The following is a 19,938-nucleotide window of genomic DNA, read 5'->3' as shown; positions in this document are numbered from 1 at the left end:
CCACAGGAAAAAATATGTACACACTATCTCAGAGGAAAAAATGAGGAATGTGAAACATACAGGAACAGAACTGAAGAGGCCAAAAATAAGAGGAACTTGTGACTGGTTCTTGGTATTGGTACTTATACTGTATAAAAGATTAGAAGGAGGCACTTTACAGACAAGGTATGGAAAAAAAGGTTGAAAGAATAATGGAAAGTAGCTGCAGAAAAGATTTCACCAATTAAGTAAAGGCTCATCTCATGGAACACCTACAAGAGTCTGAGTGATGTCTCAGTGGACAAATGGCTCCTGCAGTTCCTGGTAATCTACGAACATATGTGGAAGGCTTGCACCACGTAAGCTGGTTTTTAATGTGATCTTGAAAAGGAAATGGAAATCAAAGCAGAAAACTAAGTGGTCAGATGTATGCAATTCTGAAAATACACTGACCCTATTTGAATCTTCATTCCTGTACCAAACAGTTGTGATCTTGGGTTAGTTACTGAACCTCTCTTCATCCATAAAATGATGATAATGAAAAATCAGAAGTTTGTGGTGATTGTTTGAAATGAAACTGCACATATAAAGCACTTAGTAAAGTATCCACATGATAGTAAGAGTTTAATAAGAGCTGTTATTGGCATTAGTATTTTTGGATATATGAAGTATTGTGCAACTTTCTAAAAGTAAAGCACAGCTTTACTGTTCTTCCAATCTTGCACTTCTGCTGTAAACAGGCGAAGGGGAGCAAAGAGCAAGCTCTACTATAAAACTCTAAACTATTTCATTCTTAGTTTTAGAAATAAATGGAAACCTGCAATGCTAGAATAGATTCCCTGATTCTAACGTAAACCCAACTTATACATTTTATTTTTCTCTTATCAATGGATAAAACTTGGTATTTTATTCTCAATTTTACTTTCAATTTGCATTAAAACTATCTTGTGTTTTCTCTTGGGAAAAAGTTTTTTAATTTAATAATAGTTATAATTAATTTAATATTAATTACAATAATTATAGTTATTTTTATTGAATTTATGAAATAAAATATATCAAATAACATTTTCATTTTCTAAGGTAACAATTTCCTGAGTTTCGATAGTCAATAGACTAGATATGAGAAACTGCTTGTGTACCAGCCATATCTCCTCTTCCTCCTTGCTAAGCAAACCATTGTTTTGTTCAGTTTCTCATGAGCTAAAGGTAGGGTTGACTCCTCCCAGCTACAGAGGTAAATCTTGATTAGTCCAAGCCAATAATGGCAAGTTCATTGTCCTTACTGACAGCTGGTTTGGGAATATGTACATAAAATATTTACCAAAAGTTGGATGTGTCAACCATCTCCCCTCTGATATGGTCGGCTAGCAATCCTTGATGAAATCCTTGCACCACTGAATGAAGCAATCCTAGAAATGACAAGCCACTAATGTTGTGAACTAATCAGTGCTTTCAATGTTTAAGCCATTCTGGTTTGGGTCTTTGGCAATGTGCTGCTGTGGTATATCTAACGGATATATATAAATATTTAATCTACCTAGATTTAATATAATACTATCAGTAGTACTTTAAATATGAGAAAATTGAGTAAGAAATGGTTAGATACCACTCTCAGATTTGCAGAATTACAAGATACAGTTAGAATAGGATTCCAAAGATCAGGGTATTGACAACTGCTTTATGTTATCTTCAATTATATCAAAAGATACTCTACTCACCATCACTGACCCCCAAATTGTGTACCCGATATACACGGAAATAGGGTAATGTCCATAAGCACTAAATGCAACACACATCATTGTTATTCCCATGCTAAGGCTCATCAGGGCAATCAGAATCTGCACAACCTAGAAATGATGAAGAAAGTAAAAACTGATTATCCACCACAGAAATAGTGCTTCTGCCACCCCCTTTCCAATCACTAAGCTATCCTTAGTCTCCTTCATTTGATATAGTCATATGACCTTCTTAGTATTCTCTTATCACTCTTTTTTCACATAGATAACCATGAATATTTTCTTACCAATATTACCTCTCGGGATGTCTATCGTTGCCAATAATTTCAAGGTTAAGAGGAGTATGCCAGAACCAGCCCAGAGTTGCTTTTCTGATACCTATGATGTTACTTCTACCACAACTATTTCTCTCTTTTTATCATGAGCTCAGAGAAGTGGCCTAGGAATTAGAAAGCAATTGTTGTAGCAAGGAGAAGTAACCTGAAGAAAGGAGAGTATATACAGGGGAAGAAAAAAAGAAGAGCAAATATGATATTTTCTTGAAGTCTGGAGTATGAGGACATGAGTATGAGTACCCAGGGATCTAAACATAGCAGAGTAAGAGTACCATTATCCCATGGCATTCCAAAGGATCAAAAATATTACAACAACTTAACAAAATTTATGGGATGTAGTGAAAGCAATGCTTAGAAGAAGATTTATAACATTGAATGAATATATTAAAAAATGATCTAAAATCAATCTCCTGAGAGTCTACCTTAAGAAACTAGAAAAAGAAGAGCAAATTAAACTCCAAATAAGCAGTAGAAAAACTATAATAGAAATTAGAGCAGAAATCATAAAATTGAAAACAGGACATGAGTAGACAAAATCGATACAATCCAAAGCAGTTTTTAAAAATATATGTATGTATAAACAAAATAAAAACATCTCTAGCCAGGCTAAGAAAAAGAGAGAGGACAAAAATTACTAACATAAATGAAAGAAGGAACATCACTACAGTTCCCATAGAAATTAAAAGGATAATAAAATAATGTTATGAACAATTCTACGCCCACAGTTTGATAGCCTTGATAAAATGGATAACCCTTAAAGACAATTTGTCAGAACTCACACAAGAAGAAGGAGACACTCTGATTATGTCTATAATTATTAAATAAATTGAATCAATAATTAATAAATTTCCAAAACAGAAAGCATCAGACCTAGAAGGGCTCAGTGGTGAATTCTACCAGACACTTAAGAAATAAATTATACCAATTATTTACAGAAAATAGAAACAGAGGAAATACTCCTTAACTAATTCTATGAAGCTAGCACTACCATCTACCAAAACACCATGCAAAAACATTACAAGAAAAGAAAACTACAGACCAACGTCTTTGATGAACAAATATGCAAAAATCCTCAACAAAATATTTGCAAACTAAATCTAACAATGCGTTAAAAAAATTGTGTAGCATCACCACTTGGGATTTATCCCAGGTATGCAAGTCTGACTATACATTGAAAAACCGATTAATGTATTCATCACATCAACAGGCTAAAGAAGAGAAATCACATGATTGTATTAACAGATGCAGAAAAAATATTGAACGAAATCCAATGCCTGTTTATTATAAAAACGCTTGAAAAAGCTATCAATAGAGGAGAACTTCTTCAGGTTGATAAAGAATATTTATAAAAACCTACAGTGAACTTCATACTTAATGGAGAAACTCAAAGTTTTCTCACGAAGATCAAAAACAAGGCAGGGATGAGCCCTGTCACTACTCCTTTTAACATTGTACTGGAAGTCATAACAGAAACAGTAAGACACAAAAAGGAAATAAAGATATATAGATTGGTCAGGGAAAAATAAAACTGCCTTGTTCCCAAACGACATGATGTCTGTGTAGAAAATCTGAAAGAATCAACCAAAAATTCTGGGAACTAACAAATGATTATATTAGGTTTATAGTATACAAGATTAATACATAAGAGACAATTACTTTCTTATGTACTTATAATGAATAAGTGAAATTTGAAATTAAAAACATAATGCCATTTAAATTAGCACCTCTAAAAATTAAATATTTAGGTATTGGTATATGGCATTTGTTAGGTATAAATCTAACAAAATATGTACAAACTCTATAAGAAACTACAAACTTTGATAAAATAATTAACTAAGTAAATGGAGAGATATTCCATGTCTATGGATAGGAAGACTCAACATTGTCAAAATGTTAGTTCTTCCCAACTTGATCAGTAGATTTAATGCAATCTCCATTAAAACCCTAGCAAGTTATTTTGTATATATTGATAAACTGACTCTAAAATTTATAAGGAATGGCAAAAAAGCTTAGAATAGCAAACACAATCTTGAAGAAGAAGAAGGAGTTTTAAGACTAACACTACCCAATTTTAGGACATACTATAAATCAGGGCTGTGTGGTATTAGCAAAGAAATGACAAATAGATCAATGTAATAGAGTAGAAAGCCTAGAGATAGCCACACAAATATAGTCAAGTGATCTTTGGTAATGAGCTAAAGTAATACAATGAAAAAAAAAGATAGTCTTTTAAAAAAATAGTACTTAAAACTTGATATCCATAAGTAAAAATAAAACTTAAACACGTACCTTTTATCTTTCATAAAAATTAACTCAAAATGAATCACAGACATAAATATTAAACTAAAAACTATAAAACTCCTAACAGAACATAGGCCCAAATCTAGATAACCTTGGGTTTGGTGATGAATTTGTCAATACAATACCAAAGGCACAAACCATGAAATACAGAATAAATCATCTTAATTTTCTTAAAATTAAAAAATTCTGCTCTGTAGAAGACATTGTCAAGAGATGAAAAGACAAACCAGACTGGGAGAAGATATTTGCAAGAGTCATATCTGACAAAGGATCGTTATCCAAAATATATAACAAACTTAGAACTTAACAATAAGAACAGAAACATCCTCGTTTAAAAATGTGCCAAAGAATTTAACAAGACACCTTATGAAAGAAGATATAGCGATGGTAAAGAGACATGTGAAAAGATGGTCCACATCTTATGTCACAAGGGAAATGCAAATTAAAATGATAATGAGAGTCCACTAGCACCTGTTAGAATGGTAAAAATTCAGAACACTGACACTACCAACTGCTGGAGATTATGTAGAACAGCAGGAACTCATTGAGTGTTGATTGAAATATTCAAAATGACAAAGCCACATGGAAGACAGTATGGCAGTTTCTTACAAAACTAAACATACTATTACCTACAATATGGTAATCATACTGACCCAAATGAGTTGAAAACTTACATCCACACATAACCTGCCACCCAGATATTTATAGCAACGTTACTCCTAATAGCCAAAGTTTGGAAGCCATCAAGATGTCCTTTGTAGGTGAATGCATAAATAAACTGTGGGCCGGGCGCGGTGGCTCAAGCCTGTAATCCCAGCACTTTGGGAGGCCGAGACGGGCGGATCACGAGGTCAGGAGATCAAGACCATCCGGGCTAACACGGTGAAACCCCGTCTCTACTAAAAATACAAAAAAATAGCCGGGCGTGGTGGCGGGTGCCTGTAGTCCCAGCTACTCGGGAGGCTGAGGCAGGAGAATGGCGTAAACCCGGGAGGCGGAGCTTGCAGTGAGCTGAGATCCGGCCACTGTACTCCAGCCTCCAGCCTGGGTGACAGAGCAAGACTCCGTCTCAAAAAATAAATAAATAAATAAAATAAAATAAACTGTGGTACCTCTAGACAATGAAATATTATTCAGTACTAAAAGTAAATGAACTATCAAGTCATAAGAAAACATGGAGGAAATTTAAATGCATGTTTTTAGGTGAAGGAATGCAACCTAAAAAAACAAACAAACAAACAAACAAAAAAACACCTATTGTACAATTCCAACTGTTTGACTTTCTGGAAAAGGCAAACTATGAAAACAATAAAAGATTAGTGGTTGCCAGGGATTGGTGGGATACTATGTGATACTATAAAGGTAGATTCATGTCGCTATACCTTTGTTAAAACCCATAGAACACACAACACAGAGAATGAACCCCAGTGTGATTTGTGTACTTTTAGTAATGATGTGTCAAGGTAGTTCATCAGTTGGTACAAAGGTTACACTCTGGTGGGAGGCTGATAATTAAAAAGCTATTCATGTGTGGGGGCAAGGGGCATATGGGATATACCTGTACTTTGCTCTCAATTTTTCTTTAAGCCTAAAACTTCTCTAAAACGTATAGTATATTTTTAAATAATTATTCATACATTAAAAAACCCACTTTGGGAGGCCGAGGCGGGCAGATCATGAGGTCAGGAGTTCGAGACCAGCCTGACCAACATAGTGAAACTCCGTCTCTACTAAAAATACAAAAATTAGCTGCGCGTGGTGGCTCATGCCTGTAATCCCTAACTACTCAGGAGGCTGAGGCAGGAGACTTGCTTGAACCCGGAAGACGGAGTTTGCAGTGAGCCGAGATTGTACCACTGCACTCCAGCCTGGGTGACAGAGCGAGACTCCATCTCAAAATGTAAAAATAAATAAATAAATAGATAAACCCAGTGTGTGCCAACATAAATAACATATTTTATGAGAAATAGCTGTATTTCCCCCTATACCCTCCAAAAAATGAATAATGTGAAAAAAGGATCCAAAATATCCACAGTGACATTTTCCCATTTGAAACTTGGGCTAGTGATAAACCTATGTTTAATGTCCTTTCACCTGCCCTATTCTGTCATTCTTTTAATCCTTCATTTCTTTTAGGCATGCTCATCTGAGACTCCAGATAGAAATGCTCAGAGAATAGACTTTTCATCCTCTGAGCAGGGGGCTAAGAAAAGGTGCCGGAAAGAAATAGTAGCAATATGCATCTGTCAGCTATTCAGGAAGGCCTATAAAGGGGACATCAGCTAGTAGTGCATAGGTGGCCTTTTATTTTGCTGCTCTCCCATGCTGAGTTTAAATACAATTATCATGGATGACCCACAACCCTAGAATAGATCTGAAGTCAATATATTTCAAATATAACTCAACTGGAAGCAAGTTGTGATAGAATACTATATAGTTTTTCAGATGAAGAGCGTGAAAAGTAAATACTGATGTTGCAAGGGTTGTCTGTTATATTATGAGGTTAGTGGGACAGTGTATTTGGCATTAGGTCTTATGAAATATGAGTTTACAACACCATTGGTCTTCCCCTAGATTTGCAACTTACCCCAAGGACTTTGGGTTCCCCCTTCAAGAACTTCTCTTGCAATCCTTTCCACAGATGTGAATGTACGACAGCCATGTTTCCCAGCTGGGGCACACCAGGGCCAGCCCCTGGCATGGCCTGTTCCATTCCTTGCATGGTTGTCATGGCAGCAGAAAAGGTGCTACAATAGGAAATGTAATTTAGTATGATGTCCTGGAAATGACAAAGGAGGACGTGACACTTTGGGGCAGGTTCCTCCTGAAGGACAAAATCTGGTCTACATTCCCTTCCCATATCATAATAGCTGTTAGAGCCAGGGAAGTGGAATAGGCAACACATTAAGGGTGGGGCAGGGGGAGAAACTAAATGTCATATGATATCAAGATACTAGAAAGTCCAGCAGAGAGGGACATGTTGACAGAAGCGAGGTAAACCTGTTGGACCTCTAAAATTAGAGAAATGTGTTTAAGTTCCATTCCAAGTCTTCTCAGATTTTATTTCTATCCCTCTTACTGCCTAGTCCCTTGATTACAGCCACTTCCCCACGAAGGATTACTTTTTTTTTTTTTTTTTTTTGAGATGAAGTATCGCTCTATTGCCAGGCTGGAATGCAGTGGCACGATCTCGTCACACTTCAACCTTTGCCTCCTGTGTTCAAATGATTCTCTTGCCTCAGCCTCCTGAGTAGCTGTTACTACAGGCACATGCCACCATGCACAACTAATTTTTGTATTTTTAGTAGAGACAGGGTTTCCCCATGTTGGCCAGGATGGTCTCGATCTCCTGCCCTTGTGATCCGCCCACCTTGGCCTCCCAAAGTGCTGGGATTACAGGCGTAAGCCACCGTGCCCGGCCAAAGGATTACTTTTATAATAGAAATAAACTACACAAACTCATCTGCCTTCCAATTTATTGTATAGTATTGTATAGTTCCTCCTTTTCTAATCAGAGCACAGTTAAATTCACAGGGCTGAAAAATCTTCCCATGTTCATCCTTGCTGAGTGTGACTTATGTAATCTTGTATTTTGTCCCACAAACTCTGGAATTTGGTAATGAACCTAATGGCTCTGAGTCATATTCTTGGCACCACAAATCTAAATCTCTTGTCCTATTACATTGCTTTAAATCCTAACTTGCTGGTACATATCAAGGACCCATCAAATCATTTTTTGAGAATCTAAGCACAAACATATCATTCTTATACTTCTTTATGTCCTCCATGTAATAACTCCAACCAAGTCATGTCGAGATAGGCTAAAGCCACATGGAAATTTTTATCTATGTATTTGAATTCATATTCAGGTGTTTCATGATCCACTTCCATACATTTTTAGGAAAATGAAGCTTGCTAATATCCTTCAAGTAATAGTTAATTTTGATATCATTTATGCTTCATTGAACCCCTAAAAAAGTCTCAAGTTTGGAGATGTGTGCCCTTTTATTGGTAACATAAATGAAAAAAAAATTGTTGTACTCCAAATTTACTATGTTGAGAAAAACATTAAGATTTCTCTGAAAAAATTATCATCTTGTATTTATTTTTAATACATCAAAGGAAATAAATTATTAGCTATCTAACAATAAAACTGATTAAAGTCAGAAGAAGGAGGGTGAATTTCAGAGAAAGAGGAGAAACGTTAAAAAGGAAAGGATTAATCATTTAGAACATGAATTTAACTTTAGTAATGTATATACTTAAAATTACGGAAAATAGTAAAATTAAAAGTACAAAATTACAAATTATAAATTACAAATTACAAATTATAAAATAAGTTAAGTATTTCTTTTAAAAAAGAAAGACAAATATAAATAAGAAATATATAATGTAAATATGACTGAAGTAGTTAAGATAACGAATTAAATATAAGAATGAAACCAAAAAGTCAATGTTCTTACTCTTATCACTTTTAGAAAAGTTCCGAAAACAATTTGGACAAACAGAATTAGAACTCCACTTTTTTATGAAAGTGTGAAACAACTAACATTTCTATAAATCAGGTGAAATGAGTGTTAAAAACAAAGATTACATGAGGATACACTTGGAGAGAAGTGTAGCGAGAGTATGAAAGAAACAAGACACCATGGCCACAGATTTCAAAGACGAGAGGCCCCCCGAGGTTTACAACATAAATTACTGTTTACAATCCTGGGAATTAAATACATCAGTTGATAACTATCACTTCCCTGGAAAAGTATAGTTCTGAGAATCATCAAAGTCTGTAGTAAAGGAGAAATCCCACCAAAAAGCCACATATTTAGAAAGCAATCAGTCTCTGAATAAGTCCTACATTGGAGTCCATAAAGAAGGAAGTAGATATCCTTGATACAAGCCTCCAAGAAGTCCCACAGATTAGGAGCACCTGTTTATATATCAAATATAGAATATGTAAAGAGTACAGATAACTTATTTAAATGAAAATTAAATCACAAAAATGAAGTCAAAGATAAAGCACATAGAGTGACAGGACATATTTGGAACATAATCTCAAATAAATTTCAAATATAAAATAGTGTTGACAGAAAACAATTGGTCAATGTATTAAATAACAAGGAATAGCTGAATATAGAATTAGTCAACTGGAAGAAAAATTTGAAGAAATCACCAAGAATTCTGTAGAGAAACAAGAAAATGGTCGTAATAGAAGAGAAGTTAAAAGATTAGAAGTGTAGAATTAAAAGGTCTAGAATATGTCTGATTAGAATTCTAAAGAATGTCACCAAGAAGGCCAACTAGAAGTTCCTAACCCTCATCATCATCAATACACACACAAACATACACACACACACTCCCCAAAACAATGAATAAACAACTGCTTTCCAACCAAAATAATTAAAGAAGAGCACTTGAAAACACCAAAGGAGTAGCAGAAATCTTGTAGATCATAGAAACCCAGGATGGCTGCATGAAGAAGGAGATAAAACAACTTTCTTCCACCACCTTTCCCCCAGTTAGGACCAGCTCTGAGTCAGGAGGGCCTTCTTCCTGCAGGGAAAAGGTAACTGAGAGGACCTCAGCAGCTCCCATCAACACCATGGACACCTGTAATCTTACTACTGGAGAAACTTAGAGTCTTCACAGGCTCTGAGTTCAGCTGATGGAGCTACCTGAAGTCTACATGTCTGTCCTATTCCAGAGGTGGCACTGACACTGTGCCCTGGCCTCCATGGCCTGAACTGCTACTGTACTGCCCCTTCTTGGAAGTGAATCACTGCTAGAGTGCATTCTGCTTCAGAAATGAGTAGCCATTTGCACCCCTCCATCTCTGAGGCTTAACCACCACTATACCACACACACCTGGTAGCCATACCTAAGCCAAACTGTTGCTGTCCACTCTCTACCTGCCGAGGCCAGGCTGCCATGGAACTGCTTCATGCCCCCATCTTAGTCGCTGGTGCACTCTGCCCCTCCAAACTCAAGCTGAAACTGTGACCCACTCTCTGAGGACACATAGCTTTGATTGAGCTGTGTCACCCAACAATCCAGGCAAAATAACTGCAGTGCCCCACCTCCCTGGAACTGACTAATTCCCTGGAGTCCAAGCTTCTGAGAAACCCTGGCTCTCCAGGGGGTCATTTCTGTACTGCTTCAAAAAACCCAAGGACGAAGCCACAGACAGGCCTAGTCATTCCTGAGGCCTTGCTGCTGCTACATCCAGCCTTACACAGCCTGAGATATTGCCATGCCCTACCGTCTCAGGGTCTAGAGTTACCACTATGTGGCACTCCGTCCCCCAGGGTTGGAGTTGCTGCAGTGTCCTATTGGCTCTGGAACCAAAATTTCAGCTGTAACCTGCTCCCCAGACCTCAAGCCTCCAGAGCACCCCTCTTGCCCTGGAGCCATGCTGGTGTTGTACACTGACCCCAGAATCAGTAACTGTTCCATCCCTGCCCCATGGGCTTGAGTTGCTGAGGTATGCCTCAGAGTCACAGCCTCATCTTTGTGGGTAATCTGCATCCACCCATGCCTCGGTGAGTGAACCTCTGCCACAGGAGTTTGGCAAGACCCTGAGCCTAGGACCCCAGCTCCACAGCCACTATTATAGTGCAAAAAGTACAAGCTGTCAACCTCGATGGCAACCATGTGGTGTTAACCATGTGGCGTTACAGGCTCACAGACTGCAAGGGCTGTAGGGGCATGGCTTTCTCCACCTAGGATCAAAGGATGTCACAAACAGCTATGGGAGTGGAGTCACTTCAAAGAGCCACCATCAGGGCAATGCTGAGTGGAAAGATGGGGTCAGAGCCAACACAGAGAGTCACAGTTAGGGATATGCCTGGTGGAGCTATGGGAGTGAGGCTACCTTTGAGATCTCAGAACTATAGGACCACTAGCATGCAACTCCAACCTAACAGAGCTGAAGCATGGACTGAGCCCAGCAAAGATATGCAAGCAGGGCTGTTTGAGGGCCCCAGTCAGCATTCCCAGGATTCAGGACATGGAGTCAAAGGAAATTATTCTCCAGATTTAAAACTTAAGGCTGTCTTCTCTGTTGGGTTTTGGACTCACTTGAAACCAGTTATGCCTTTTTCTTGCCTAGTTCTTTCTTTTGAACTGAGAGAGTCTATTCTGTACCTGTCCCACCATTATATTTTGAAGACAAATCACTTGATTTCACAGACTCACGGCTGGAAACATTTGCCTCCCGATAAATCATACCTTGAGTGTCATCCATATCTGCTTCTGATGTGACTCTGGACTTAGGACTTTAGAGTCGATGCTGGAATGGGTAAAAACTTTGAGGCTATTGAGACAGAATTATTGCATTTTGTATGTGAGAAGAACATGAGTTTTGGAGGGCTGTGGATGAAATGCTATGGTTTCAATGTCCCCTCTAAAACTCATGTGACAACTTAATTGCCATTGTAACAGTATTAAGAGGTGGAACCTTCCAGAGGTAATTCAAGAGGTAATTACATCAGGACACCCCTACCTGCATGAATGGATGAATGTTATCATCATTGGAGAGGGTTAGTTATCACAGGAGTGGACTCCTGATAAAAGAATAAATTTGGCCCCATCTCTCTCTCTGCTTTGTACACTCACTTCCACCTTCCTTCATGGGATTACCCTCACCAGAGGTTTGCACCATGCATGCCCTTAGACTTCCCAGCCTCTAGAGCTATAAGCGAAATAAAATTGTATAGTAAATTACCCAGTCTTCAATGGTCTTTTACAGCAGTAGAACACAAAGATACCAAAAATTTAGTTTTGTGGGAGGACAGTACAAGTCTAGAGTTCTTGTTTCAATAAACATTGTTACTGTCACCATAAAATAGTCAATTTATATAACTATGAGATGTTTTATGTAAGCCTAATGATGACTGCAAGGCAAAGAACTACAGCAGATACACAGATACACAATTTTGAATGTTAAAGAATTCATAACTTAGCACTTCATAAAATTACCAAATCACAAAGGTAGACAAGAGAGCAAGAAAGAAACAAAGGTCTACAAAAAAAACCTCCCCCAAATAATAAAATGGCACGAGTAAATCCTTATCTATTAATACTAACCTTAAATATAAATGAATTAAATTCTTTGAACAAAAGTCATTGAGTGGCTGGAAAATTTTTAAAAAATAACATCTAACTAGATGCTGTAAGAGACTCACTTTAGCATTAAGAAGAAACATAGGCTGAAAGTTAAGGGATGGACTATTCCATGCAAATGGTAGCCTAAAGAGAATAATTATCTATACTTAGGTCATGTAAAATAAACTTCAAGTAAAAAACTGTCAAAAGAGGCAAAGAAGGTCATCATTTCGTGATTGACTGAGCATAGAGGGTGGGTGATAGAAGTCATTAATAACAAACTACCAGACTTTTTTGAGACAGGGTCTCACTCTGTTGCCCAGGCTGGAGTACACAGGCACTATCACGGCTCACTGCAGCCTCGAACTCAGCCACCCGAGTAGCTGGGATTACAGGCATGTGCCACCACACCCAGCTAATTTTTGTATTTTTTGTAGAAGTGGGGTTTCTCCATGTTACCCAGGCTGGTCTCAAACTCCAGGGCTCAAGTGATCTTCCTGTCTCAGCCTCCTATAGTGCTTGGATTACAGGAGTGAGCCACTGTGCCCAAACTTAAACTTCCAGATTTTTAACACAGACAATGTAGTTAATTGCTGAGCCTTCCACCAAGAAAGGACACTTGCAGTCCCATAGCCCTCTTAGGATTCCTGTTACGTTTAGCTCCTGCCACTCTTGATTAGGGGCTACTTGTAGGGTTCTGAAATAATTTCCACATACTTTTCCTGTGCTACCTTACTTTTTTGAAAGAGAAATTTTAAGGAAGGTCAAATATCTTCTATTTAGGTCTTCTAACGTTTGAAATAAATATTACCTCTTCTCCCTTCTGGGACAGTTTGGTAAATTGTCAATTTGTGGGCTTTATTAGAATGACTTTAAATTAAGCCCAGAGGGGGACAATTCTCCGATGTTTAACAAAATTTGAGAGTACAAATTAGATTTAAGACCAAAAATAAGGCCTGCTATTTTATTTTACCCCTTTGCTCCATATCTAAATTTTGTGTTCTGCTCAGAGGATGCTAAAGTGTGCATATAGGTCTGAATGTACCTACTCCATAGCATGTAAATGTAACCCACCTCATAAACTCCATTATCATTCGAACAGAGACTGCAAGAGGAAGAGGAGAGCCTCTTGGCCCACCTCTGCATAGTCTTGTATCTAACTTATTCCATGAGAGCAAAAAAAAAAGAGGACAATCCTGACTCTTCTGACCAATCTTTGAGACAAACTGCAAAAGAGAGGAAGTGTCAACATCTGACAACACAGTACCATGAATAACATGCTCTCTCCAATTATATAGACCCCTTTTATCTGCTTTTCCACTTGCCCCAAGACAGGAGCAGGTTGGAGCAGGGTCATGACAGGAATAAAGTCCCTGTCTAGCATGCCTTTGAGTGGCAGGAAGTGTTAAAGGAAGTTTATGTTTTATACTTCAAGCCAGAAATGAGTAAGTGATAGTAGGAATATCAATAATAACAGTTAATATGTACTTAGCATTTATTAAGTGACATGCACTGGTTTAAATGTTTTATATGTGTTATTTCATCATTAAATTCCCCTGAGAGATATACTCTATTATTCACAGGGCAGAATTATAGAAACACAAGATTAAGTAACTTGAGTAAACAGTGGCAGGGCCAAAATTTAAATCCAGGTGCTGTAATTCCAGAACTCTTTTGCTTAAGGGGATCCACTACACTAGTCTGGTGAATAGAAGATCTCTTTTGTTTGCACAAAAACTTGTACAATTAATTTTCTTAGCAGCATTATCTATAATAGTTAAAAGGAGGAAACCACCCAATTTGGAATAAGTTAGATACAAGACTATGTAGAGGTGGGCCAAGAGGCCCTCCTCTTCCTCTTGCAGTCTCTGTTCCAATGATAATGGAATTTGGGAGGTGGGTTACATATATATGCTATGGAGTAGGTATATTCAGACCTATATATACACTTTAGCGCTCCCTGGACGGAACACAAAATTTAGATTTGGAGCATATGGCTAAAATAAAATAGGTCTTGTTTTGGGTCTTACATTTAATCCACATCCTTAGATTTTTGTTACACTTAGGGGAATTGTCCTTTTCTGGGCTTAATTTAAAGTCATTCTAATAAAGCCCAGAAATTGACAATTTACCTACTTGTTCCAGAACGGAGAAGAGGTAACTTTTATTTCAAACCTTAGAAGACCTAAATAGAAGACATCCAGTCTTCCTCAAAATTTCTCTTTCAAAAAAGTAAGGTGGCGCAAGGAACAGTACGTGGAGATTATTTCAGAGCCCTGCAAGTAGTCCCTAATCAAGAGAGGCAAGAGCTAAAGGGAACAAGAACCCTAATGCTATGGGAGTGCACGTGTCCTTTCTTGGTGGAAGGCCCAGCAATTAACTACACTATCCATGTTAAAAATCTGGAAGTTTAAAGTTGAGCATCGTGACTCACTCCTGTAATCCCAGCACTATAGGAGGCCAAGGTGGGAGGATTGTTGAAGCCCAGGAGTTTGAGATCAGACTGGGGAACATGGTGAAACCCCATCTCTACACAAAATACAAAAATTAGCTGGGTGTGGTGGTGGGCGCCTGTAATCCCAGCTACTCAGGAGGCTGAGGTTGAGGCTAGAGTAAGCCACAATGGTGCCAGTGTACTCCAGTCTGGGCAACACGGTGAGACCCTGTCTCAAAAATATCTGGTAGTTTGTCATTAGTTCCTTCTGTTGCCTATCCTCTATGTTCAATCAATCTCATTTTAATCCTACACAACCATTTTTAAACTCTGTGTATTTCTCTCATCTTCTCAAGGCAAGCCATTATCCTATTTTCATCAGAAGTATTCGTTATAGCCTCTGAATGTTCCCTGTGTCCATTTGTGGCTTTGGATATTCAATCCACCCCTGATGTTGTAGCCAGAATGATCAAATATAAAATCAATTGAGTCACCCTCCCCTTTAAAAGCCTTCTTTTATAAGGAGTAAGGAAAGGATCCAGTTTCAGCTTTCTACTTATGGCTAGCCAATTTTCCCAGCACCATTTATTAAATAGGGAATCCTTTCCCCATTTCTTGTTTTTCTCAGGTTTGTCAAAGATCAGATGGCTGTAGATGTGTGGTATTATTTCTGAGGACTCTGTTCTGTTCCATTGGTCTATATCTCTGTTTTGGTACCAGTACCATGCTGTTTTGGTTACTGTAGCCTTGTAGTATAGTTTGAAGTCAGGTAGCGTGATGCCTCCAGCTTTGTTCTTTTGACTTAGGATTGTCTTGGAGATGCGGGCTCTTTTTGGTTCCATATGAACTTTAAAGCAGTTTTTTCCAATTCTGTGAAGAAACTCATTGGTAGCTTGATGGGGATGGCATTGAATCTATAAATGACCTTGGGCAGTATGGCCATTTTCACGATATTGATTCTTCCTATCCATGAGCATGGTATGTTCTTCCATTTGTTTGTGTCCTCTTTTATTTCAGTTAGACCTAACACCATAAAAATCCTAGAGGAAAACCTAGGTAGTACCATTCAGGACATAGGCATGGGCAAAGACTTCATGTCTAAAACACCAAAAGCAACGGCAGCAAAAGCCAAAATTGACAAATGGGATCTCATTAAACTAAAGAGCTTCTGCACAGCAAAAGAAACTACCATCAGAGTGAACAGGCAACCTACAGAATGGGAGAAAATTTTTGCAATCTACTCATCTGACAAAGGGCTAATATCCAGAACCTACAAAGAACTCAAACAAATTTACAAGAAAAAAACAAACAACCCCATCAAAAAGTGGGCAAAGGATATGAATAGACATTTCTCAAAAGAAGACATTCATACAGCCAACAAACACATGAAAAAATGCTCATCATCACTGGCCATCAGAGAAATGCAAATCAAAACCACAATGAGATACCATCTCACACCAGTTAGAATGGCGATCATTCAAAAGTCAGGAAACAACAGGTGCTGGAGAGGATGTGGAGAAATAGGAACACTTTTACACTGTTGGTGGGATTGTAAACTAGTTCAACCATTATGGAAAACAGTATGGCGATTCCTCAAGGATCTAGAACTAGATGTACCATATGACCCAGCCATCCCATTACTGGGGATATACCCAAAGGATTATAAATTATGCTGCTATAAAGACACATGCACACGTATGTTTATTGCAGCACTATTCACAATAGCAAAGACTTGGAATCAACCCAAATGTCCATCAGTGACAGATTGGATTAAGAAAATGTGGCACATATACACCATGGAATACTATGCAGCCATAAAAAAGGATGAGTTTGTGTCCTTTGTAGGGACATGGATGCAGCTGGAATCCATCATTCTTAGCAAACTATCACAAGAACAGAAAACCAAACACCGCATGTTCTCACTCATAGGTGGGAACTGAACAATGAGATCACTTGGACTCGGGAAGGGGAACATCACACACCGGGGCCTATCATGGGGAGGGGGGAGGGGGGAGGGATTGCATTGGGAGTTATACCTGATGTAAATGACGAGTTGATGGGTGCAGCACACCAACAAGGCACAAGTATACATATGTAACAAACCTGCACGTTATGCACATGTACCCTACAACTTACAGTATAATAATAATAAATAAATTTAAAAAATAAAAAAATAAAAAAAAATAAAAGCCTTCTTTTACATTTCATCACCCTTAGCATAGAGTTAAAATTTTTAATGTTGATAACAAAACCTCTGCTACTTCAGCACAAATCTATTGTTGTAGTCTTACCTCAAATCTCTCTCCTTTTAATTTTTAAAGCCCCAAGTATATTTGACTTATTTAAGTTGTTCCAAAGAAGTGATTTCATTCTTATATTGAGATGTTTGCATATATTGAACCCATTTGCAGGAATGTTCCACCCCTCCTGTGCCCACCTTGTAAGAACAAAAACAAACCCACCACATCATCTAATCTTCTCACACATGAACACATTGCATAATCTCTGTCTTCTCTCAGACACTATTCCCCCCACTTCCCTACCATTGCCCACACGTGGATTACTCAACCTATGATGGTAGCTAAGGGTTTAAGATCTGTGTTATGTTCCTTCTACATTGCAAAAGTCAAAGTTATTTGGAAAGTGACTAAAGATGATTCTTCTTAGTCCATCTAAATGTGTACTTTATTCTTCTTTAATGTAAAAGAACCTCTGCCTCAATCTCTCAGGCACACACACCTTCAGACTGAGAATTTAGGACATGTTGGGTCTGTCTTATCAAACACACTGGTGGTTCTCTCTCTGTGTTTAGTGCCTCTCTGTCAAGACTGTAAGCTTCCTCCAGGGCAGAGCCATTATATCAAAGCAAAGCTTATAACTGACTCTTCTGCTTTCCCATAATTCTTTGGTAACATAGGTCAGGTTCTGGTCCTTCAAGGCTGGTGCTTTGTCATTCTAAGAAACTCTGGCCATAAGTTCATATAACTGCCTCCTGTTTTTCCACCACAGAAATCCTTGTGTTAATTATCTACAGCACATAAAGTCCCCAAGGACAAAAATATTTTACCATCCAGGGCTTGACTTCTCTCTATTCAATATTTTTAAAACTGCTGAGAATGTTGGATACATATGAGGGACATTTATTCTGGGTTGGAGAAGAATTGAAACCTTGGTTTTGTACCATCACCTATATGCATCAGGCTCTTGACAACTACAATGTCTTCCCTGCCCCCCGGATAAAGAGGTGAGGGAGGCTGGGCGCAGTGGCTCACGCCTGTAATCCCAGCACTTTGGGAGGCCAAGGCGGGCGGATCACAAGGTCAGGAGATCGAGACCATCCTGGCTAACTCGGTGAAACCCCGTCTCTACTAAAAACACAAAAAATGAGCTGGGCGTGGTGGCGGGCGCCTGTAGTCCCAGCTACTCGGGAGGCTGAGGCAGGAGAATGGCGTGAACCCGGGAGGCGGAGCTTGCCGAGATCGCGCCACTGCACTCCAGCCTGGGCGACAGAGCGAGACTCCGTCTCAACAACAACAACAACAACAGCAACAACAACAACAAAAAAAGAGGTGAGGGAACCTAGACCACCCTTCCCTCTTTGATTGGCCCCAGTCTCTTTGTGGATCAGCAGCACCACCAGTCTCTTGTTTCCTCATTTTTATGTTACCATCCCCCCCCCCCCCCCCCCCCCCCCCCCCGCACAATCACAAGGAGAGAGCATGAGGAGAGTGGTACACATGGTCATCCCCTTTTTCTTGGCAAAGTTATCAAATAGACTAGAAACCCAAAATGAGGCCTGAATCTGGATAGTTTTTAGGAGGATGATGGGGATGCAGAAATTGTGGCACGGGAAGTGAAAAGGCCTGGACTAGGAACCAAGAATTCTTTTTTGTTTGTTTGTTTGTTTGCTCCCAGGCCTTTTATTAACTTGTGTGATTCTGGGTACATTATTTCCCGTTTCTGGGTTTCATTTATTTCATCTGGGGAAAGATTACAATGGCCACGACTACTTACAAGCTTCTTTCTTATCCTAAGAATGCTAAAACTCTACAAGGCGTTTTTCATTAGTAGATTTTATCATGAGCAGCCTCAGTTTACTGCCTGGGTGCCCATGAATAGTGCCAAAGACCACTGGAGAACTAGGTCAGGTTACAGCCCATCTAAATGTACAAGGCTGGGGACCCTGCCTGTGCCCTACTCCATGTACACCAAATTCTGCACATGGTAGATCTTTTCCTAAATCTCGAATTATAAAAATAACCAGTCAGACACAGAGAATAAAGACCATGGAGGAAGGACATTAACAGCAGATGAGGTAATCAATCAAAAGTTTAAAATATTGCTTACAGTGTTTTGGTATCCCTGAGAACTTAAGGGACAAAAGTAACTTAAAAAATCTCATCCAGCTCCAATGTCAGCCTTGAGGAGGCTTTTCTAACTCCCATCAACTGTAGCAAAGACTGTTCCTCATCCCCTCACCAAATGCCCATTTAAAGGTACACTCAACCCACCCCAACCCTGACTACCAGCTTGTGTCATGGGAAGTGGCCTCATTTTTTTTTCTCATTCCACTCCCAGAAATCCTAAACCCGGGAAGTGAACCAAACCATCAGCCCTAAAGCCTAGGAAGGCAAGTCCCTGGACCTACCTTTCTTCAGGCCTGCAATGTCTGCGGTAGGTCTGATGCGTGCAGGGCTCTGGGCAAGTTCCTCAAAGTTCTTTGGTCCAGACCCAGTCAGCTTCCCCCACTCCACACCTCACTCAGTTTAAATCTGCATTCCTCTTCTAGTAGATGTTTGGAAACTTAAAGGCTGTGCTGAGAATTTCTGAGACACACAACTAGTTCCTCTTTTATATCGGAAGCATTAACTGATTTTGTGTTCTCAATATGGGTGCAGATGTCTATTCTGAATTTTGCTGAAAAAGCAGCGGCTGCCTGATACAGTCTTTCCTATGAAAATAATGCTACTAATTACTGTGGGTATCAGTGGTAGAGGATTTACTGTATGCAAGACCCTCTTCAAAGGTCATTATATACACAAGCTAAGTAAAT

General features: G+C 38.8%; 1 protein-coding gene across 2 annotated transcripts in view; it reads right to left on the bottom strand.

The window, feature by feature from the left end:
* Window positions 1–19,938, bottom strand: part of MS4A4A (membrane spanning 4-domains A4A) — a 41,406-nt gene that overhangs the window by 9,660 nt on the left and 11,808 nt on the right. Inside the window, exons 1-3 of one of the 2 annotated variants that reach the window (XM_003909769.5) lie at window positions 19,534–19,715; window positions 6,939–7,098; window positions 1,698–1,826 (exon numbers count right to left, since the gene is read on the bottom strand). In XM_003909769.5, coding sequence (XP_003909818.1) covers window positions 1,698–1,826; window positions 6,939–7,082 — 273 coding nt within the window. In that variant the 5' untranslated portion in view covers window positions 7,083–7,098; window positions 19,534–19,715. Of the gene's footprint in view, window positions 1–1,697; window positions 1,827–6,938; window positions 7,099–19,533; window positions 19,716–19,938 lie in introns of those variants that run through there. The other variant, XM_017948344.3, reaches the window with a different exon arrangement.

The sequence above is a fragment of the Papio anubis genome, chromosome 12 (assembly GCF_008728515.1).
Source record: "Papio anubis isolate 15944 chromosome 12, Panubis1.0, whole genome shotgun sequence".
Classification (NCBI taxonomy): Eukaryota; Metazoa; Chordata; class Mammalia; order Primates; family Cercopithecidae; genus Papio; species Papio anubis.
Note: the sequence above shows the minus strand (reverse complement) of the source record. Positions and strands in the feature narration are given on the sequence as shown.